At 42.7% G+C, this 23,171-nt stretch overlaps 1 protein-coding gene across 2 annotated transcripts in view; it reads left to right on the top strand.

Moving 5' to 3' along the window:
• The window catches only part of PAPSS1 (3'-phosphoadenosine 5'-phosphosulfate synthase 1), a 112,424-nt gene that overhangs the window by 43,491 nt on the left and 45,762 nt on the right, over positions 1-23,171 (top strand). For both annotated transcript variants that reach the window (XM_081087983.1, XM_081087984.1), the window contains exons 6-10: positions 914-1,027; positions 4,417-4,528; positions 6,113-6,318; positions 10,271-10,406; positions 21,810-22,078. In XM_081087983.1, the coding sequence (XP_080944109.1) occupies positions 914-1,027; positions 4,417-4,528; positions 6,113-6,318; positions 10,271-10,406; positions 21,810-22,078 (837 nt within the window). The remainder of the gene's footprint in view (positions 1-913; positions 1,028-4,416; positions 4,529-6,112; positions 6,319-10,270; positions 10,407-21,809; positions 22,079-23,171) is intronic.

The following is a 23,171-nucleotide window of genomic DNA, read 5'->3' as shown; positions in this document are numbered from 1 at the left end:
CAATGTTACTTGATAGATTTGGCTTAAAAAATTTAAAGTAATTGCATACATTTAGTAATTATTCCCAGGAGTATGATAAATGTGACCAAGCCTTGTAATGATCACCTGTGAGCAGCATATGAGTGTCTATGTTGTGATAATTACACAAGTGTTCTTGCAGGATAAATGAGGCTAAAGACTGTCCCAATCCCATCTTATATAATAAAAGCATAGTATGCAAATTGTCCCCTCGACTGGGAGTTGTTCAAGAGTTCAACCAGGGGGTGGGGCTGGCCAGGGGAAGGGAGGGAGGCCTCTGCAGGCGGCTGGTGGGAAGGGAGGGAGTACCTGGCTGGCAGCTGGCAACTGCTAGGGACCCTACCAGTGCATGAATTTTGTGCACTGGGCCTCTAGTGTTATATAAATGAGTACCTGGAGTTTGCATAAAATTTCCAGACTACATTTCATATGGAATCAAAAGTGCTGTTTCTCACGCTCGAAGTGGTGGAACATTGTGCCATATTACTGAAAAGGTGGCTTCAGTGTCATGTTCTCATGACATGTTAAGGATAATAATGATTATGTTTAAGTGGATTTTTTTTGGTTTGTTTCCAAATTCTTTTTATCATTACCTCTTTGAGGTCATATCATCTCTGCAGTTGCCTGATTTTGAAAGTATATGGTACATTCTAGGAATTTCTTCCTCACTATATAATGGAACATTATGCATAGTGACTTCTTGTATGGGGGATTTTATCAGCTTGAGGGTAGACCAACTGACATTTGGAAAGTTGACTGGAGAGGGACAGCATTCAAAACGCTCTTTTATACTTCTTTTTAAAAGTCTTATTTTGAAATTTTAATTTTTCTTCATTAAGGTAACCTTGAAGAACGCTAAAATTCAACAGTTTATTGTACTTTTGTTTTTGTATAGGATATTGTACCTGTAGATGCCTCTTATGAAGTAAAAGAACTGTATGTGCCAGAAAATAAACTTCATTTGGCAAAAACAGATGCAGAAACACTACCAGCATTGAAAATTAATAAAGTAAGTACTTTGTTACTTTTCATATCAAGTACTATGGCCTTAGGTACAGTTGGTAGTCTATAAAATTTGTGGTTTTATAGTTGTGTTTGAGGGCATGGTTAGTTGTGCTGTGTATCACAATTTCCAGGGTGGGAAATGTGCTTAATTTTAATTTGTAAAGCCATATCCCTAAATTATCATGGCTTTGATTTTTTTTTTTAGTCATAATATTTATTTATTTTAAATATCAAAGAACAAAGATTATATAAGATTTTTAGGCTTATCAGAACTGGGATCTAAAAGGTTAAGAAATATTAATCTGCACTAACTTATTTAAATTAATAACTAATTAATTTAAAAAATGAACATTTTTTTCTTTAAACATGTTTCCTAATCCCCTGCAAAAATCCTGAGTCTCCCTTTCTTATATTATTAAGAATATTTCTGTTGTATATCTTAACTCTAATGATATCATTGAGTATTTTCCCAATAAAAAAACTGCTTAGTTAAACTAGATATGCTGACAATGGAAATTATAATTTAATAGAAGCCTTGTGCACGAATTTGTGCACAGTTAGGGTCCCTTGGCCTGGCCGGCGATTGAGGCCTATTGGGGGTCCAGCCGGCTGGAGGGAGGGACTGAGGCAAGTTGGATGGCTGGGGGGAGGGGCTGCGGGAGGTTGGCTGGCCGGGGGGGAGGGGCCGCGGGAGGTTGGCTGGCCGGGGGGTGGGGGAATGGAGTCGTGAGAGGTTGGCCGGCTTGGAGGGAGAGGGACTGTGAGAGGTTGGCTGGCCTGGGGAGGGGCTGCAGGAGGTTGGCTGTGGGAGCACACTGACCACCAGGGAGCAGCTCCTGCATTGAGCACCAGCCCCCTGGTGTTCAGTGCGCATCATAGCGACTGGTTGACCAGTCATTCTGGTTGTTTGGCTATAATGGTCTCCTAGGCTTTTATATATATACTAGAGGCCCGGTGCACAAAAATTTGTGCACTCGGGGGCGGGGGGGTCCCTCAGCCCAGCCTATGTCCTCTTGCAGTCTGGAACCCCTCAGAGGATGTCCACCTGCTGGCTTAGGCCCGCTCCCCAGGGGATTGGGCCTAAGCTGGCAGTCAGACATCCCTCTGGCAGCCCGGCACCCCTCGGGAGATGTTCACTTGCCAGCGGGGAGCAGGCCTAAGCTGCAGTTGGACATCCCTAGTGCTGCTGAGGAGGCGGGAGAGGCTCCCACCACCATCGCTGTGCTGGCAGCTGTCAGCCTGGCTTGTGGCTGAGCAGAGCTCCCCCTGTGGGAGCGCACTGACCACCAGGGGGCAGGCAGCTCCTGCATTGAGCGTCTGTCCCCTGGTGGTCAGTGTGTGTCATAGTGACCAGTCATTCCCAGTCGTTCTGCTGTTAGGATTAGTTTGCATATTACCCTTTTAATATATAGGATAGATCAGTTTCAAATTTTAGAGAATTTAAATCTTATCATTAGGTACACTATAAAAACAGATATTAAGGAATAAGTACCTGGACTAGAAGTAGAATTTTTCAGTCTTTCTTTTAGTAAGGTAAAAATTCCACACACCCAGCAAAGTGCCAAATCTGAAAGTAAGGAGAAAGAGAAAAAACCAAACTTCTGAGCTTGGAGAAAGACTTTCCGAGTACATAGTTTTTCAAATCTCTGATAGGAGTAGATGATCCAATGTGCTTTGCATGATTGGGTCTCTGACCAGAAGCCAAGGCATGCTGGGAGTACAAACATTCAGAGTTGGAGAGCAGAGCCACTCGGGAAGCTGACAAAACCCACTGTAAAGGAACTGATGACTTTGCGCAGAATGAACACAGTCACGCGTGTGCGCACACACACACACACACACATGCACAGAAGAAGAATGACAGTGAATGAACATGAATCCACGTCAGTCAAACTTGAGAACCTAGAAGGACAGTAGCCTTTTCTAAATGTAAACTTTTCTTCAATACAGTGGTTTGTTCTCTGCACATCAGTATGAAAAATAATTAATTAAAAACTCCATGCACAGTCAGATAGTGTATTAGCTTGGTCTGCCCTAACAAATACGATAGCCCGAATGGCTTAAATAGCAGGAAAGTCCAAGATCTAGGCACTGGCTGATTTGATTTCTGGTGAGGTTCTCTTCATGGCTCAAGGACAACAGCCTTCTCATCATATCCTCACAGGGTAGAGAGAGGGAACTCTGGTTTTCCTCTTCTTATTAGGGCTGCTAACCTATTGGATTAAGACCCACCCTTATAACCTTATTTGGCCATTGTCACTACCTCATAGGCCCTATCTCCGTATCTACTCACATGGGGGGGGGGCGGTTTAGGGCTTTGACATGATTTTCAGGGGGGCACATTTAGTGCCTAATAGATACCTTCTAGAACTGGATTCTACTATAGACAAAGAGTGTCCTTGGTCAAAGGTGCAGGGAAAACTAGTAAGATGAAAACTTGAAATTAATTTGGTGCATGAATATAATTTTTCCTTTGAATTGAAGAACAGGAATTTGATTTTTCAGTGGGACACATTGGCCAACCTACTTTGGAAATAAATAGTAAGCAACATTTTACTTGGCCAGGTGCTTCATCTTTTCTCATTTGAGAACCACTGTTACATATATACAGCACCAGTTAAAAATGAGCATACCCAGCTTACTTTAATGATACAAAGATGATCATTTCTTTCTTTTTTTAAAAAATTTATTTTTTTACAGAGAGGAAGGGAGATGGGTAGAGAGTCAGAAACATCAATGAGAGAGAAACATTGATCAGCTGTGTCCTGGACACCCCCCACTGGGGATGTGCCTGCAACCAAGGTACATGCCCTTGACCGGAATCGAACCTGGGACCTTTTAGTCTGCAGGCTGACACTCTAGCCACTGAGCCAAACCAGTTAGGGCAAGATGATCATTTCTTTAACATTCTAATGGGCTATACTAGAAGTCTTTGTAAAATGAAGGGTGCTCTGTTACTGGGAAAGGACTATTTTTATCTGAAGTTTTAGTTTAGGACAGTGGTTGTTAGAGTATAGTTTTCAGACATCATTGTCAACATTTTCCTGGAAACTGTTAAAAATACAAATTCTAGGGCCCTACAACAAACTGACTGAATCGGGGAGGCGGGTGGAGCTTTCTTCATATTAACAAGCCTCCCAGTATACATATTAATATTTGAGAGCCCCTTTAGGAGCTGCTTTCCTTATTGGAAATGCTTGCAAGTCTGATGTTATTTAAACTTACTCGGAAAAACGCGTATTTTTCTAGTGCCCTTAATTATTAGACTTGTATAATCCGTAATCATTCTTGAGATGTTTGTTTCCATCACTTTCAAAATTAAATTCCTAAAGGCCATTACTGCTTTTGTTCACAAGTACATGACATAGAAAATTTTCCTTTCTCATTTACTAGGTGGACATGCAGTGGGTGCAGGTTTTGGCAGAAGGTTGGGCCACCCCACTGAATGGCTTTATGCGAGAGAGGGAGTATCTGCAGTGTCTTCATTTTGATTGTCTTCTGGATGGTAAGACATTTTGCCTTCTATAGTATATTGAATGTGGAAGAGATATTGCTCAGTTATAGGGATTCATCACTGTTTATAGGGAGTAGTGGTACCGCCTTAATGAAGGTAGTGTTTCAAGACTAAGTTATATCAGCACTAGACATTTAAGTGGATAGTGAGATCTGTTTTTCATTTTTGTTTCCCCGATTGTGATTTATTGCATGGGGAGAAGGAAAACCTGAGGATTAGGGATGAAAAGAATTTCAAAAGCAAATAGTTTCCCTGTGCCATAGCCACCTGATCATTTTTGTGTCCCTGAAAAGTGCACACACTCAGTTGTGCTATATGGAAGCCTGTGCTTAAGCCAGGCCTTCTAGTAAGCAGCCAGGGAGTCCAAGTTTAGGAGTCCTGAAATAGGTGGTTGAAAGGATGGTTCTTCCTATTCTTTAAAACATTCAAAAAAATAGCCAAAGAAATTGATGTTCAGTATATTGTAATTATAATTCAACTACCTTAAACTCTGTATACTGTTGGTAAGATTAATTTGCTACCTCAAAGAAAATACTGTTGTTCCATGTTACAGAACCCTCCTCAATTGCTACCACACCCTTCTGTATTATGACTTCTTTTAACTGAGGAGTGAAATAGATATTAGAAAATGTAATTTCTGATCATTCTTCCAGAGAAATGTTATCACAGGCACGTAAGGATTAAATATTGCTCTTCGATTTTCTTCCTTGGAACTAATAGTAAAATCTTTATGGACTGTGTCTTGAGTATTGATTTAGTCTTGGGTTTGGTGCAACAATTTGGACTGTACCTGGTGGTGGTAATTTTAAAACAGCCAAGCAGTTATCAAAGAAGTCATGCCATGATTTCCCAGAAAAGTATGGTTTCTATTTGGTGTGTAAATAAGATCCACATAGGAATCTGGGAGTGCATTTTATTTTTCTAATCTGTGCATGATGAGTAGGAAAAAAACCGTTTAGAGCTTGAAAGGTTGGGAACTGAGAATGTGCCTTTGGTCTCAGTGGGACACATTTTGAGTTAAAAGGAGCACTGATTACCCACTGCCTTTGTGTCTTGGCCAGTGATAGCCAACATGGGTTCAATTCTGACTAAAATCCAAGTAACAAAAACCTTTTTGGGTGTTTTTGTCTTTCTGTCTCAAGGATACCCATGTATACTCAAGTATTCTTAACCAACTTGCCACTCAAAAGGTAGTCAGCACGGATTAACTTTCTTTTTAAAAAGGCCCTGAACCATGGTGCTTTATCTTATTCATATATTGGAGGTGTTCAGTATATTATTGGTGATGTTAAACGTAACCAGCTGAGTTTTACTTGTTAAACAGTTTCTTTTACTTCTGTAATTCTATCCCATAGTTTTTCCCCAAAAGACAATTTCATGAATTGTTGTGAGTATTGCTACACACACTGTTGATTTTCTTAATTTTTGCTGGTTTTTTAGCCTCTGTTGCTTATTCTGTCTCCTGATTTTCTGTGCCAGGCATCAGTTCAACATTATTAGTGTCCACCGAAGTGAGATGTGGACACGTGAGGCCTGTCGAGTAATCCAAGCTGTGTGTTCCTTTGTGCCCTGCAGGGGGTGTCATTAACTTGTCAGTGCCTATAGTTCTGTCAGCGACTCATGAAGATAAAGAGAGGCTGGATGGCTGTACGGCATTTGCTCTGATGTATGAGGGCCGCCGTGTGGCTATTCTTCGCAATCCAGAGTTTTTTGAGCACAGGAAGGAGGAGCGTTGTGCCCGACAGTGGGGAACGACATGCAAGAACCACCCCTACATCAAGGTCCTGTACAAACTTTGCTGCATTTTATCTTGATTTATTACAAATAATGTTTGTGCTGAAAATGTGGGCATTACCTGTATATTGGTGATTCCACTGAAATTGTTAATGTTTTGCAGAAGCGAGACTGGATCTTAGATTAGTGTGATGAGCATATAGTCTTGTCACTTGGTCCAGATAAATATTTGTTCAGTAACTATTTAAGCATCTATGTACATGAGGCACCGAGCTAGATGCTGGTGCTGGACACGCAAGCACAGGCTGTACGCTCGGGCCTCCTAACTTTTGGTGGTGGAACAGACATTAATCATGTACTTACAGGTAGGATGGGAGGTCAGGATGGTTTTGTCTTGCCTGGGTTTTTAATTGAACATTGTGTTTCCGGAATGGAAGCAGTGAAATATAATTAGTCTCCCCAAAGTGCCTTATGTACTTTATATGTGAAATATTATCATTGAAGTAAAACCTCTGTTACTAGTTATGTGTTTTAAAGTATACTTTGAGCATTAAAAAAAACTAAGTGAAATTGTGATAACTTTATCTAGAAAATTTCTGTAACATCTGTTTAAATATTGGGAATGTGCTAAATCTCATTTTATTGTCTCATGAAGGACAAAAAGTGGTAACTTTTAAAAAATGGGATATATTTTCTTAGAAAATAAGGCGGTTGAACTAGTGATGGTGTCAGTTATTCTTTCAAAATTAAATTTTACAGTTAATAGTAACAAGTAACATGGCTTACAAAACATGCTCATGTAAATTCTTTGAGTCACATAGCAAACCTGTAGGACGGTGGCATATCCTTTGGACATATGGACAAAGTGAGACTTATAGGGGATAAATGTCTCGACCAAAATTATGCAGGTAATAGGTGGGATGAGGGTCTGTTTTAATCTAGATCACTTTGGGTGTCAAAGCCATCTTCCATAATCATAGCAGATAGTGGTTATTGGTATGAGAGCTTCACATATTATGTAGCCTGTATCGCTAGAGGGTACTTTTTTTTTAATATCTCATTTTTTATTTTTTAAAAATATATTTTTATTGATTTCAGAGAGGAAGGGAGAGGGAGAGATAGAAACATCAATGATGAGAGAGAACCATTGATCAGTTGCTCCTGCACGCCCCCTACTGGTGATGGAGCCCACAACCCAGGCATGTGCCCTTGACCAGAATCGAACCAGGGACCCTTCAGTCTGCAGGCTCTCGCTCTATCCACTGAGCCAAACCAGCTAGGGCACTAGAGGGTACTTTTCATATGAATTTGATGAAGAGATATTTATTTATTTATTTATTTATCCTCATCTGAGGATATTTTGATTTTTAGAAAAAGTGGGAGGGGAGAGACAGACGGAGACACATCGATCGGTTGCCTCCTGCAAGGGCCCTGATAAGGGCCGGGATTGAGCCTGCAACTGAGGTATGTGTCCATGAACAGAATGCAACCTGGGACCCTTCAGTCCGATGCTGTATCCACTGAGCCAAACTAGGTAGAGCGACATTTATTTTTTAATCACTCAACAAATCTGAGTACTGTTTATATTTTGTACCATTTTTTAAGAGTGATCTGTAAGACTTCTTGGTATTAGTTGGCACCTGGTCTGCAGCCTTCAGGCCCTAGTAGGGTTTGGATAGGAGGGGACTGCGAGAACCTTGGCCCTCCAGGCTTGTGGAACAGAGATTCAGTGTTTGAGAACTAGCTGGTGTCAGTGGGAGAGAGGACCTTGGGGAGATAGAGGGCTTACCATTCTACCCTGAACTGTTAAGACTTTGATCAGTCGTAACAACAATTTACATGTGGTTATGCTTCTCAAACCACATTCCTGTTTGTTGGTCCTTTCCGTGACCCTCGGAGGTAGACAGTGTTGTTCTTTATCCTGAAGAACCTTGGGGTGGGCTCCGCTTGCCCAGAGCTGCAGAGGCAGCAGTCCCGAGTCAGGGTTAGGTCGGTCCTGGGTCTTCTGTGTTCTTTCTACTACTTCCTGCTTCCTACAAACGAAGAGGTCGCAGGCAGGTTTGGGCCTGAAAGGATCACCAGATAGTGCTGTGAGGAACTCAGCCTGGCAGTCTTGTGTGGGATGTCCTGTCCCAGCTCCACTCCCACCGGTACCCCCCGAGTTATCCAGTTTCTAGGCCAGACTGGTGATCGTCACCTGGCTGGAGTCCTGCTTCCTCTCATACCCACTACCTTCTATCCTCCTCAAGCAGCCAGAGTGCGTCTTCTCAAAACGCAAATCCTTTAAAAGTCGTCAGTAAACTGCTCCTTATAGTTAGAATAAAACCCAAGTGCCTGTGGCCTCACATGTCCTCCTGATTTCTCTTACCTCTGCTCCTGTCCTTGGTTTCACCTTTCCTGACCTTCCAGCCACATTAACTTTCTTTCTGTTCCCCAGAGACAAAGCCTGTTGCTGCTCCAGGCCTTTGTACTTGCTATCCCTCTGCCTAAAATGCTTTCCCTTCATGGCTGTTTCCTTTTCATCTCAAGTTAAATGTCACTCTCCTCAGAGAAGCCTTCACTGCCTCCTTTTTCGCAGTTACTCACTGTAGCCCAGGGCACTGGGCTCCATTGCCCTTTTTATTTTCTCTGTAACATTCAGTACCAGCTGATATTTCTCTGGTCTCTCCTCTGTCTTCCCTACTGTGACATAAGCTCCATTGTAGGAAGATCGATATTCTCTCTCTCTCTCTCTCTCTCTCTCTCTCTCTCTCTCTCTCTCTCTCTCTCTCTCTCTCTCTCTCTCTCTCTCCTGCTATATTTCCCAATGCCTGGTAGAAGCCCTGGCACACACCAGTTACTCAGTAAATGTTAATTGAATGAGTGGTCTGATGGAAGGGGATGGCCCTTCTGGTGAGGAAGACCAGGTAGGAAGCGACTACAGTAGTTCAGGTACATCGTTAGCACATAAACCACAGTCGTGGGAGAAGGGCCAGCTTGAGCTGCTCTTGGAGAGGGGACCCATCCTAGGAAATAGCATTTCCTTTTCCAGATGCAGGGACAGAGGACAAGAGAAGGTAAGAAATTTGAGGTCGTGTGGAGAGTGGAAGGCATGACTTGGTGCCCAACTCTGTCATCATTACTTTAATTGCTCAAAAGTTTAGGATTGGAGAGCACAAAATAGGGGTTATCCAGAGTTACAAATTTTTTTAATCAACATACAACAACAATGAAAAGAATATTTTTATTACTTAAAAGTCATAATTATTCATATTGGTTTTGTTTGCCCTTTGTTTTTAAATGGGATAGTTGTTTCATAAGTCCTTTGAGAAATTATATAATACTAGAGGCCCAGTGCATGAATTCATGCATGTGTTGGGTCCCTTGGGGTGGCCTGCTGGGATCAGGCCCCAGTTCACACCCCCAGCCTCACAGCCTCACAGCCTCACAGCCTCACAGCCTCACAGCCTCGCAGCCCTGCCTGGCACCCTTCCATGGTCTGGTGCTGCCCCCTCACCTGCTCCACCATCCTGCCTATGGGGCGATCGATTGGGGGCAGGCCCCCCGCCTGGCTTCCTCAGCACCTAGGAGCCAGGCAGTGGCCTTGGCTCCCGTTTGCACCGACCTTCGCCTGGAGCCACCTGCTTACCTGCTCCACCATCCCACCATGTTCCTGCTCTCATTGGGGCCCATCGGGGCTGCAGCCCCTCCACTGCCACCCACTGCCAGCGCTGCTTCAAAGCCCATCATGTTCCACGCCGCCCCCTGGTGGTCAGCACACGTCATAGCGAGCAGTTGAACTCCTGGTAGTACAATTTGCATATTAGGATTTTATTAGATAGGATACTCTAATTCTGTAGCATTTTCAATCCCAATTCAGTTGTTAAGCTAAATGGATTTACCATTGACCTTGAGATGAAAGTAAAAGTTTATAACCATAGTTAGCTTGTATGAGAGAAATATCCTTATTTTTCTCTTGGTTTTGATTTAAAACAATTATTTTCTGTTTCTTCCCGTTAGATGGTGATGGAACAAGGAGATTGGCTGATTGGAGGAGATCTTCAAGTCTTGGACCGAATTTATTGGAATGATGGTCTTGATCAGTATCGTCTTACTCCTACTGAACTAAAGCAGAAGTTTAAAGATATGAATGCTGGTATGACATGGACCTTAATACCTAATATGGGGCTATTTGGGGGTTTTTGCTGGATGGGAAAAGTTTAGAAGATTTTCCCCCCAACATTTAATAACTACAGGCCTCGTGCATGAATTTGTGCACAGGTGGGGTCCTTTGGCCTGGCCGGCGATCGGGGCCGATCGGGGCTGTGGGAGGTTGGTTGGTGGGGGGAGGGGCCACGGGAGGTTGGCTGTGGCAGTGCACTGATCACAAGGGGGCAGCTCCTGTGTTAAGCATCTGCTCCTTGGTGGTCAGCGCGCATCATTGCGACCGGTCATTCAGTCATTTGGTCACTTAGGCTTTTATATATATAGATGTAACACAGAATGATGAGTAAAGGTAAGTGTAGCAGTTGGAATATGTAAGGAAAAATATCATTGGATCTAACATTATTTTGTATGCTACATGGAAGATGAATGCTAATAACAAATTGATCTTTTAATTGTTTATTTTGAAACTCTCCTATTAAAGCTGAACAGAACTTTGGAAGAGAAATTTTTTGAAAAGCTCATTCATATCAATGTGCTTTGTATCTCAGAATGTCTTATATGAGTGGAATGTGTCACTGCAAAAAGTAATAGGAAAACAGAACTTTTATCATGTTTGTTATTCAGTCAACAAATGTTTGTTGTTTATCACCAAGTACTGAGATCCATAAATAAATGACAGGAGCTTACAGTGGAAAAGAGAGAGATATTAAATAGCAGAAAGGTTGTTGAAGAGTAGGTTAATAATGATTTTAAATTTCTGGATTAGGATGAAGTGGAGCAGTAAGAGCAGAGTGCCTATAGATTATATATTATAAAAACTCCAGGAGAGGCTTTTTTTATATCAGATACCTGCTGTGCATAGGTCTTTTACATAGAGGTAGGTAAATGGTGTGTTTACCCTGGTGTGCCCATACTCTTTCTCTCCCTACACTCACAAGTCCACGGTGCCATGTGAGGCAAAAGCATTCATTGGAGTTGGGAGGCTTTTTTAAGATCTGAAGAATTTTGAAGCATCTTATAATCATGTTACTAATTAATTCTCACTCCACAGAAATGTTTAAGCCCTGAGCGTTAGTGCTGTTTTGTGTGTTTTAAAAAATATATATGTATACATTTTCTGTGTAGAAATCAGGCAGAGATGGCTGAGAAAAGTCAGGTGAACATGGTTGCTTTTTAAGGAAATAGCTGGCCACCAAGCTATATTTGTTCTCTCCCAAGGGACTGTAGGAATCAGGTCAAGAACACCCATTTCATCAGTTGTGTTCAGCCTCTATGACTCCTGGATCCCAGCAAGTCATTTGGAGTCTTGTGGTACAGTGTCCCTTCTTCACCACCTAGTAGTTATGTGGTTGTGGGAAATTGCATTCATTTCTGAGGCTCAGTTCCCTCAGTGGTAAACGTAAGGACAATGATGATACTAATGCATAGGATTTTATTTTAAAAGTGAAATGAGATAAGATGTTTAAGGCACTGTGAACAATGCCTGGCACATAGTAAGCGGTTAAGGTCATAATTGCTGTTATGTGAGTGAAACTAGTATTATCTATATTTGTGTAAAGGTTAGAAAAAGAATGACTGTTTATTTTTAAGCTTTACTGTACTTTGCTAATATTTGAAAATAAGATCAGGAACCGGAGGCCACAAACACCCTCTTCAGAGTCCCCCAGTTTCCACCCAGCCTGCCTCCTTCATCACATTGTAGGGTATCGAGTGTAGGATTGCTCACCCCAAGCCCTTCCAAACTTGATTTTTTCCCCCCCTTTGAATTTGAAGTAATTATTTGGCTTAAACAACGTGTGCAGGAATGTCTCTGAAAGCTACACTTGCTGCTTGCTTGTACAACAGCTTATTTATCTTGTTTGTTGCTAACATTTTTTGGGCCCAGTCACAGGGAATATCTTTATAAGTTAGTGATGGCACCTCACTCTCTTGTCAGTATGTGATTAAGGGTCAGTATTTGAGTTCATTCTGCCCACTGAGAGGTAAGGTTTTCATTCCTGACAAGAAACTGGCTTACAACTGAGGTCATCTCCGTCCTTCTCTTCCAAGCAGGAGGTGCTTAGGTTGCTGCCGTGTGAAGGTGCACTGTCCGGAGTTCCGGCAGCCATTGTGCACTGCCGAGGATCTGTGAGAATCTTACACTGTTTGAGTTTGTGATCCAACCCTGGACTCCTCTATCTCTGGATTTCTTACTCAAAGACCTAATGCATGTTTGAATTATTTCGGCACTTCTAATTGGGTCTTATTTTATTTGTAACCAGAAGCATCTGATAGGTTTTTTTGTGTGTTTTTTTTTTTTTTAATGTGCCTATTTTTCTCTCTTTTTTTCTGGCGAATGGGGACATGTTAATGGAGGACTTGCTGAGACAACCTCATTTACTTTAATTTTTTGCCAAAACTTGAATTCAAATTTAAAATTCACGTTCGTAAATTAATTGTTGGCATGGTTGAGGAGTCTTATCAAGGAATTATCATTCATAATTAGAGACTCTAATATGACATCTGTTTTACACTCTTTAGTGAGCCAACCATTTTAAATTAGTTAGGGAATTTATTGCATAATGAATGATTGCAACTTTGTGTAGAGTAGCTAAGGGCCAGTTATTAGCCTTATATTCGACAGCAAAGATCGTGGAGTGTTGGTTTGTTTACTTTTCCATTTTAGGACTAAGGCAAATAAGCAACAGGCTGAGGCGATCCCTTTGTAGTTCTTGTTCACTGTTAGGAAACCAGTAATAAGTCATCTGCTGATGGGGATGAAATGTAGTTCAAGGGAGAGAAAACAAGGAATATTTATTTTTTCTCTTACCTAGGGATTTTTTCTTACCGCTCTCTTTTTCCTTGCCTGGTGTTAGAAGATCTTTGATCATCCCTTGTCCCTTGTGGGCTGTCGTCTTGTGCACATCGACATGACCGGTTTTGCTGTTCAGACCATCCTGTAGCTGGAAGGGCTGAGAGGTCTTTAACACCCACACAGTGGCTGCAAAGTGACGTGATTCCAGATGGCAGGTTCTTTGAACCACTGGTGCTTGATCTCTATCTTGGAAAGAAAGAATGACTTTCACTTAAGCCAAGTAAGAGCCAGTTAGTATTTATTACACACAGAACACTGGTGTCCTGCCAGGTTGCAAAGGAAAAAGTTGACATAATTTCCTTCAGGCTAGTATGTGGTAGCCCAGGGCTAAATAAATCTAAGAAAGCTTAGAGCTGTTGAACTACAAAGTCTATTTTACATGAATGGGTGGAGACACTAGATGCATATCTTAGGCCATGTTGGGAATGATGAGTGAGAGCTGAGGCTGAGCAGGTGGTCTGTCTATGAGGGCACTAGGCTTTCTTGACCTTGAATGGCAGTGAGCTGGAGAGAGTGTGGCCTCAGATGGGGTGAGGAGAGACTCAGTCAAGGCAGAGCACACTCAGAGGAGGCTCTGAACAAAATTTAACAAAGTGAGTGTTTAAAGAAGGATGGTCAGAGTTAAGGGAACTCACAGGAATGTTTTCGCACCCAGGGAACACAGGTTAGGGTAGTGTTACCACCCCTGAGAGGGCACGGGAAGGAAACTGTCTCTGAGCCTGGTAAGAGGAGCTGTAGCTGTGAGGAGGGGCTGTGGCCAGAAGCTAGTTGTAGGGGATGTAGGCACAGCTGGAATCACAGTGCTGAGGCAGGATGCTAATGGTGCAAGAGCTCCTGCAAAGTTTGTCTCCCTCCATCTTCTGGTTGCCTGCTAAAGTTTCTCATCTTGGAGGCGTGCGCACACATGCACACGTATGTACACACACACACACACACAGGCATGCACACAAAATGCATACGCAAGCACAGGACAGAGAATTGATGGGAAGCAGCACAGAGCCCCGTTGGCAAAAAGCTTTATATTCCACATTGGTTTTAATTTTAATTTGAAAATATTTCTAGTCTTAAGAATGAAAAACATTTTATGGCTGCATACTTTTGGATGTGAGAGTACCTGTTTGTGAAGAATTCTAATTAATATGTTTATATTTACTCAAGTGGCCTGTGTCTTACTGATTTCCCCCCCTTAGAAGCAGTTTAAGTAAAAGAAATACTAGTAATTTATGACAGTCCAGAGAGAGACAGTGAGATCAAAGCCTTCTTTCAAATTCTCTTAAAAAACTTCCACAAAAACACACATTAAATATCATGTGCTCACACACACACACACACACACACACACACACACACACACACCCTCTCTAACAACTTGACAATTATCATCAATACTCTTGTTTAGCTACTTTATTGATTCAGGGGAAGCAGAAGTGCCTGTTTTGAGAGCTTTGGGGTAGATAATGTGGTAGATATTAAAGCTTGAGTAGGACTGGGCGAGGGAACTTATTAATTACAGCTGTTGGTAGGACAATTTCGCACAGAAGTTGAAAGCGGGGAACAGGAAGATGTTGTAATTCTGGGCTTAGTGGTTGGGATGCATACCAGGGCTCTGGCTGGGGAAGCACAGTTCTGAGGAATTGGGGGGAAGGGTAATGAGGAGCTAGAAGCACTTCTTACTCGTCACCTTATTTGTTGCTCAGAACAGTCCCGCTTGGAGCACTGAAGTTGTCCATGGGCAGGCACTCAGCTGAGAAATTGCAGAGCTGGAGTCCGACCCGGGTTCTTTGCACGGTGTCCCAGGGTCTGATGCCATAATGTTTGACGAGGCGACCCGTGCGCCGTCACTCTCCAGGGAGTCAGTGCTCACCCTCTTCCCACCATCAGGCAATGCTCGCGGCCCCTGTTTGCTCTCCCTGCCACACATCAACACTTGCTCAGAAGTCCCTTCTCCACTTCCTTCTCTTTCCACTGCTAGAAGGAAATGGTCGGATTGTGCTTGTTTCCGTGATGTGCTGGCTCCTGGGCTAGATGGTGTTTAAGCTGAGGAAGAGGGGACGTCTGTACTACCTGCTGCTCCTCTATGTAGGCATGAAATAGAGCCAAAGGAATGGGTTTGGGGGGCTAGACCTGCGTCTGGCTTGTGATGTGACAGTAATAGTGAAGGTGGAAGAAACGAGAGGATGCGGGGCAGTAATGAGCAACATATCTTGAAATGGTTTCAGTGATATCTCTAAACTGCTGAATTGGAAGGTCAGGACGCAGAGATGCAACTAACAGAAGCCATCTGTGCGCAGAGTAATTGGGTCAGGTGAAGGGCGAGTTTCTTGAAGAGTGTGTAGGGAAAGAAGTTCATCTGATGCAGCAGTGAGCCCTGCTGCCCTGAGAGGTCCTACAAGATGTCAGAAACAGGTGATTACACCAAAGTGGCCAAGCAGAATTTAAAATGCCATGCATATCTGATGAGAGCTGTGTGAAAATGCATGGGTAAGGAGAACAACTAGGAAAGTGGTTTTTTGTTGTTGCTCTTTTTTTTTTATGTCAGAAGCAGTGGAGGGGCCAGGAGCATTTAAAACTGGAACGTGTCCTTGGGATTTGGCAGGAGCTTCATACCACGTGACAAAGCAGGAAGGAACTGGTTGAATGTATGAATCCAGTCCTGTTCTTCCATCCTTTCTTCCTTTACACAGTCACCAGACTGATCCTCTGAAAACAAAGATCTAATGATGCCTGTTGCTGTTGAAGTGTATTATTCTTCTGCACATGGGATTATTTTCTGGTTGGTGAATGTCAGCTGCTCCTCCTCTGACCAGATTGTATGCTCCTGGGGGCAGGGCCACTTTCACTGCTGCCTCAGGACAGCGTCTCTAAGGTGGCATTTTCATCTTGCCACGGATTGTCTCCCCCTGCCCTGCCTGCTGTCGCAGGGTGTGGAGGCTGGATTCGGGAGGGAGGCCGGGTCATGCACGCCTTGTGAAGAGGTGGTGAAGGGGTGCTGTTGCATTGGTAGTGAGGGAAGGAGAGCTACTGATGAGATCCAGGGCACACGTGCTTCATTGCCTGTGGAGGGTGAGGGCGAGGAAGGGATAAGGGATCTAAGTCTCTGAGGTGAGTGATGGGGCTGTGCTCCCAGAGGGTGAGGAGGAGGACCAGCGATGCACAACAGGCTGGGAGGAATCCAACCCGAGGTATACATGGGGCACTAAGAGGTAATAGAGAGATGTTCTGGGGTGTAGGGGCGGGTTCTGGTCAGCAGATGCAGATTTTCTAGTCGCTAACACAGAGTCTTGCTCAGGGGCCTCAGGCTGCTGGGAGCAGGATGGGGAGAGGGCGGGGGACAGGGCATTGCCTGTCTTTGCCGTTGTCACAGTGCGATCCCTTTCTCCAGTGTGTAGGTTGTGCTCTGCCAGAGGAGCCTGTCCGGGTCCTGGGGGAGGAATAGATTGAGTGGGTGGAGAGAATAGAGGAGTTGGTGGAAGTCTTACTTTATGTGGAATTGGGGGAACATGTTCCGCAGCAATAGTCATCTTCTCATTTTGCTGTCTCTTCACTCTACCCACTTACTCTCTGCCCTGCCCATCAGTCCTGCACAGTGCCATTGGACTAGTTTCTGTAAGACACTACTGGTTAACTCACAACCCCTTTTGGTCACATTGTGTCCTTCCTGACCTGGCATTTGCTGTTCTACACGATCGTCTGTGTCAGCTTTTATATCCATCTGTGACAGGATGGATGACGCTGTGTTCCTCACACACATCAATCTCTGTTTTCTGCGTCCACAGTTTGGCTCACATCAGCTGTCTGGGTTGGAATACTGATTGTACTTCTATCAGCCACATTTCATTTAGCAAAGTATAGCCTGCAGGCCAAGTCTGGCCCACTGCTGTTTTTTTAAGTAAAGTTTTATTGGAAAACTGTCACATTCATTTGTTTATGCGTTGTCTGTGGCTTTTTTTGCACCACTATAGCAGGCTGAATAGTTGCTGTAGAAACCCCATAGCCTGCGAAGCCTAAAATATTCACTCTGGCTCTTTAAGGAAAAAGTTTGCTTTTATTCATGGTCTCAGCAGCTTTGCAGTGTACTTTCTGTAAGTCAAGATTATGGAATACCTGGTCCTTTTCCAGGAACAGGGGTACAGAGGGCTAGAAAGAAATGGAAATCATAAGTGTTAACATTAAATTTCAGTCATCTTGTAGATCATCACCTATTTTCAAACATGGTGTTACGTAAAGCAGTCTGCAACTAAGCCATAAGGAATTATAAGTGAGAAGGCAAATTTTTATACTGATTATGGTGTGACAATCAGGGAAATCATTGTTTTTTAGAAAATGGGAATTAAAATGTGAGACATAATGAAAGTTGTATTAGTGGCCCCAGGTTCATATGGCCCATTATTCTTGTATTTTTGATGAAAAATTGATGAAAGAAAATTTAATAGTATGCATACTGGGTTATGTTCATTGGGACAGAACCCTGGGTGTGTAGCTCCTAATGGATCAGATGCTCTGATTACAGTGTTCATTCACAGAAGTTTTTTAGAGGAGAGACCAAAAGGTAGGGGTGAAAATACAGCCTGGAACTACAGACGGTTAAAGCCATTTGTGTAATTCATTGATAAATAGTGATGAGGAATTGAAAAGACCTGAAATTTAAGAAAGACCTGGTTCTGTTGGCAAGAAAAAAATGGACAGACAGATCAAATGTGGTCATTGGATTTCTGAGTGCAACTGATAGTAAGGAAAGAATTCTACCTGGAAGAAATTTTGGCAGCAAAATCCTTTATATGTTTCTAATGTGAACTTTTAATATGTCATCCATCTTAACTTTATCTGTTAAATGTCCAGTGTGGAGCTAGATTAATTCTTTTTGGAAAGAAAGCCTAGGTAGATAAATTATTAGAATCTGTGAAATATGTGTATGTGAGACAGAATTTATTTTTTATGTTTCCTTTTGCACATCCTGCCATATAAATAACCCTGCTAAATGGCGATTTTACAAAATCAGATTTGACCTGATTGAAGTCTAGGAATGTAGTCGTCATACACCTGAGATGCATTAACCAAGGGTCATGTTCAAAGATAGACTCATGTTCGTGATTAAAGAGGACACAGGCTGCGTATCCAGCACTGAGCTAACACTCCCTCACCTTGGAAACACTCGCTGGGAATAGAGTTCGTGCATCATATTGGGTGGCTCGCAGTTTTGATTCGTTCTGTTACAGATGAGTTTAACCTTTTTTAAAGTTAGCTTTTATCACTTAAGATTGTGTTTGCCAGGTTTTTTTCTGCTGTAAAGTTAGCAAATTATTTTATACTTACTAACAAGTATTTTGGGGAGTGATTTTAGACCATAAATATTCTCTTGTCATCAAACTTTTACCTGCTAGTTTTAGCACAATACAAATACTGTCAGATGGTGAATTTCTAATCCCTTCATTCCTTTTACATTTATTAGTTGACTTTCTACCATAAAGTAGAATTTCCACTTCTCCCCCATTGGTTATTCATTTATTTTATTCTTAGGGACTCACAGATTCCTGTTTTACTCAGTTGGGTACAATCCATTACTGTTACTTACTTTGATGTTTAGCTTGTTCTGGGTTTGCCAGACTGGTTGCTTTGTCCTTTTGACGTGTCCCTGTCATTCTTTGAGCACTTTCTTCATGACACAAAGGATATTTCAGCTCATGTTGAGCAGCAGGCCTTCGAATATATACAGTGGGGCCTTGACTTATGAGTTTAATTCGTTCAGTGACGGAGCTCATAACTCAAATTACTCGTATGTCAAATCAAAAGTGAACGAGTGAGACACGTGATGCTGGGCTGATGTAGTGGCGTTCACTGTGACGTTCGCTGCGCCAACTAGCGGTGGGGTATCTGAAGCTGGCTCGTCACCCGAATTTTAGCTCGCAACTCAAAGCAAAAAATCAGCCGAGAGACGGCTCGTATCTCGAAAAACTCGTTAGTCGGGACACTCGTAAGTCAAGGCCCCACTGTATATAGATAGATGACACTGAAGTTATTCAAAGTGTTCCCTCAGGAGTTCGACTGGGAGTTTGATTGCTTGCTATGACGTGCACTGACCACCAGGGGGTGGCATGGAATGAAGGAAGGCCCTGGCCAGCAGCTGGCAGCCAGGGAAGGGAGGCCCCTATGGGCCCTGATCACTGGCCAGGCCTAGGGACCCTACCTGTGCATGAATTTCGTGCACTGAGCCTCTAGTTTCATTATAATGATGAACTGTCCTAGGAACTTAACTCTCCTTAAAATCAGTTAGCCTGTGGTAAAATCAGTTTCATGATATGTCATTGGATGATGTTGAAGACTTACTGCACTTTCCTTGCCTTAGCTCCAGAATCAGTCATTTTGCCCAGGAGCCCTGATTTGTTTAAGTGGGCAATGGTAAAAACTATTCTAAAGAGAATGCAAAATTTGGGCTTCAGTTTTGCTCATTGTCAGCTCACTGCAGAGTTGTTGCTTGTAGGACATTTTAGTTGACAGAACTAAGAAATATACATTTGCACATATACACATAAACCCACACACATTTATATCTGTCCTGTATCTGCCTATCTAAATAGCTGAAAACCGTGAAGTCACCCTACTTTCCTTTATAACCCAATTCCACATAGTCTGTTCTAGCCTTTCTCCTTTCTGTGTTTATACCTTCCTTCTCCTATGGTATGAAACTTGGCTCCCATTATCCTCAATGTATTTACTTATTTGCTGTACCTCCCGGTGTGTAAGCAGTGCCCCAATCAAATGGGCTGTCTTCTAGGCCCCAGCCTGTTGGCCTGAACCATGCAGGTGTCTCCTTGGTCCTGGTGCTGCAGGCTCGTGCTGGGCCAGAGTCTCCTTTCCTCCCCATGGGACCGCCCCACCTCTCCCCACCCCAAACGTTCCCATCAGTGCAGCAACTCACAACAACCTGGAGTAGGATTCATTAGTGCTTAGTAAGTGTCTCTGTTGTGACTCAAGGCAGTTTATAAAGAATGGGCATCATAAAGTGAAGGGAGGAGAGGAAGAGAACTGAGCTGAGTAAGTGATGAGATTTAGGCCAGAATCAGTATGGGAGGTTGTTCAAGCAGTAGTCACCCAAGTGGAAGAATATTCATATTCATATTAATGTCAGGAGAATGTCATCCTTCATCTCTCCTTTTTTGAAGAACTGGAGTACAGTAGGGTCCCAAAGTAAAATTGCTTCTTAGTCTTGAGAGAGGGAGTTCCAGAAGTCTACTTGGTGGTCAAAGGAATGTTTTGGAATCTTTTTATATTATAAAGAAAACAAAAATGGAAGTGAATTCAGAAGGATAGAAAAACTTGCAGGTCTCTACCCCTCCTCCTATCTCCTAAAAACAGAATAGTTATAAATGCTCATATATTTGTGTCAAGACTTTCTTGTTCTTTGTACTTTATGGAGTATCAATTATTTCTTGGGTGAAAACCAGCCTTGTTCTTGTATAAAAGGTAAGTTCAGGAACTTCAAAGCATAATGCTGTAAATCTTAGAACATCAGAGGTTGTGCCCAAAAAACCCTAGTTAAATAGGTGCCACAGTTTCCCTCCTGGGATTTTGTCATGGGATAGAAATGGGTTAGAATTGAGAACAGATTGGAGAAGATGTTGACGTTGTACTGTTTAGCTTAAAATTATCAGGGGAGGGGAGGACGTGCCTCTCTCTGAGTCAGGCTTGGATGAACACGGCGCTGTGCCAGGTGTTGTGAAGGCACTATAATGCAGAGCTCCTCTAACGGGGTTGTCACTCTCTTCTGTGAGATTGCTCTGTGACCCCAAAGAACCATGTCTTCTAAGAAAGATCTCCTAATAGGAAGCCCCATGTAGGGATAAAAGCCAGGGTTCTAAGCCCGAGATATAGAGCTAATCAGTCTAATGAATCTGGCAGTTCCTATTGTTTGGGTAATAGCAATGCCCCTTGTAAGGGATATTGGTGTTGCTCAGCTATAATCCAAAATCCCAACCTGGCATCACAAAGCCAGATAGGGCTCCAGTCAAGCAAAGTAATAAATATAAATGTACATATTTGGAAAGCAAGTAAATTTTTTGAATTATAAATGTCTCCACCTTACTGTATTCTTTTAATAAAGAAGTATCTTAGGTCCCATGGAGCAGCTGTTGCCAACCGGTGGTGGGCCATGAGGTCCGAAAGGTTGGCGACCGCTGCTATGGAGGGATTGGCCTGGTGAGTCATTAAGGCAAAGACCAAGAATTTATATCCATGTGAGCAGCTGAACCAGGATGTCAGGACCCAAGAGTATGATCTTTGTTCTCAAGTTTCCCATGAATGCAGAAAGTAATTGTTATAAACCCATCACTGTTATGATATGTCCTCAAACATGTGGGCTTTGTAAAGTAAACATACAGCAGAAGTGCAGGTCATGTTGGCGTGGTCAGAGCAATGCATGTTTTTTTTTTTTTTTTTTTTTTTACCAGTTTTTGATTAAGCATCAAGCTTCAAGAATTGTTTATTTTGCAAGGTCATCTGTTAGAAACATGCTCCTCTTAACTCTGCAAATGCTCTTTTCAGATGCTGTCTTTGCATTTCAATTACGCAACCCAGTGCACAACGGACATGCTCTATTAATGCAGGACACCCATAAACAACTTCTAGAGAGGGGCTACCGGCGCCCTGTTCTTCTCCTGCACCCTCTGGGTGGCTGGACCAAGGATGACGATGTTCCTTTGATGTGGCGAATGAAGCAGCATGCTGCCGTGCTGGAGGAAGGCGTCCTGAATCCCGAAACAACGGTGGTGGCCATCTTCCCGTCCCCCATGATGTATGCTGGACCAACCGAGGTAGACTGCTTTTGAGATTTTCATGCAGCAGTGTGCAAACCTCTCTCATGAATACAGCTAGTATTGGCCACAGACCCATCTGATCTGTGTGTCTGTTGCAAACACTGAGTGTGCCCGGAGTGCTCTCCTGCTCTGTCAGGGATGCTCTCTAGGGGTGGGGAAGGGCGGGCAGGGGAGGGGCATGCTCCTCTTGCTCTTGTTGCAGTCCTTGGTCCCAGTTGTGGAACAAGTTCTCTGCAGATGGAGAGCTTGGTGAGCTCGGAAAGGCGTGACACAGGCACCTCTTGTAACTAACTGGCCACATTACAGACACAGCTCAGATAGCACCTATCTCATACCTTTGACTGAGTCCTGAGTCACTCTTCCCAGGAAACAGATTTGCTCTGATTTTTTCTTCTGAATTTTGGAAGGGCCAAAGGTATTGCAGTAGGAAGAATGTTTTAAAAACATTCAGGGGACATTCTTCATCTGTTCTTTTGTGAAGGACTAGAGCATAAGACAGTCAGGATATAAAGTTGCTTCTTGATTTGGGTGGGAGAGGGTTCTAGCATTCCACTAAGGGGTGAGAAGGGATAGTTTGAGATATTTTTATATCTCTATATAAGGAGGACTTAAATAGATTTTTGCTTGAAGGCAGAGTAGGCTTTCAAAAAATATTTGTTGAATGAATGAATGACTTAAATAACAGTGGGAAATTTCTAGCCAGCTTCTTTTTGAGTGTTCAAGCTAAAGAGTGGAAGGCACGTTATTATGGCATTATTTTCATCTCTTGGTCAAATTTATCTGGGAGACAAGCCCTTTTGAGTAAATAATTTAGTTGTATATACTCCTGTGATGTCTTCTTCCAAAAAAAGAAAAATAAAAGAAAGAAAAAAAAAGCTTAAAAGAAAATCCAAGAATGTTTAGCTATTTTATGGGCTCAAGCCCAAAAATATTTTATTAGAGCTTAGTTGTGGGGTTGTATGCTCTGTTACCTCTTTCCAAGAAAAACAGGCAAACAAAAAACAACTGTCACAATACACTGAAAGATTAGCTCTTCTCTTGGATCCAGCCAAAGTAATGCAGGTAAAACTCTCACGTTCTTCCCTCTTTG

The sequence above is a fragment of the Myotis nattereri genome (genome assembly GCF_964212035.1).
Source record: "Myotis nattereri genome assembly, chromosome: 1".
Lineage (NCBI taxonomy): Eukaryota > Metazoa > Chordata > Mammalia > Chiroptera > Vespertilionidae > Myotis > Myotis nattereri.
Note: the sequence above shows the minus strand (reverse complement) of the source record. Positions and strands in the feature narration are given on the sequence as shown.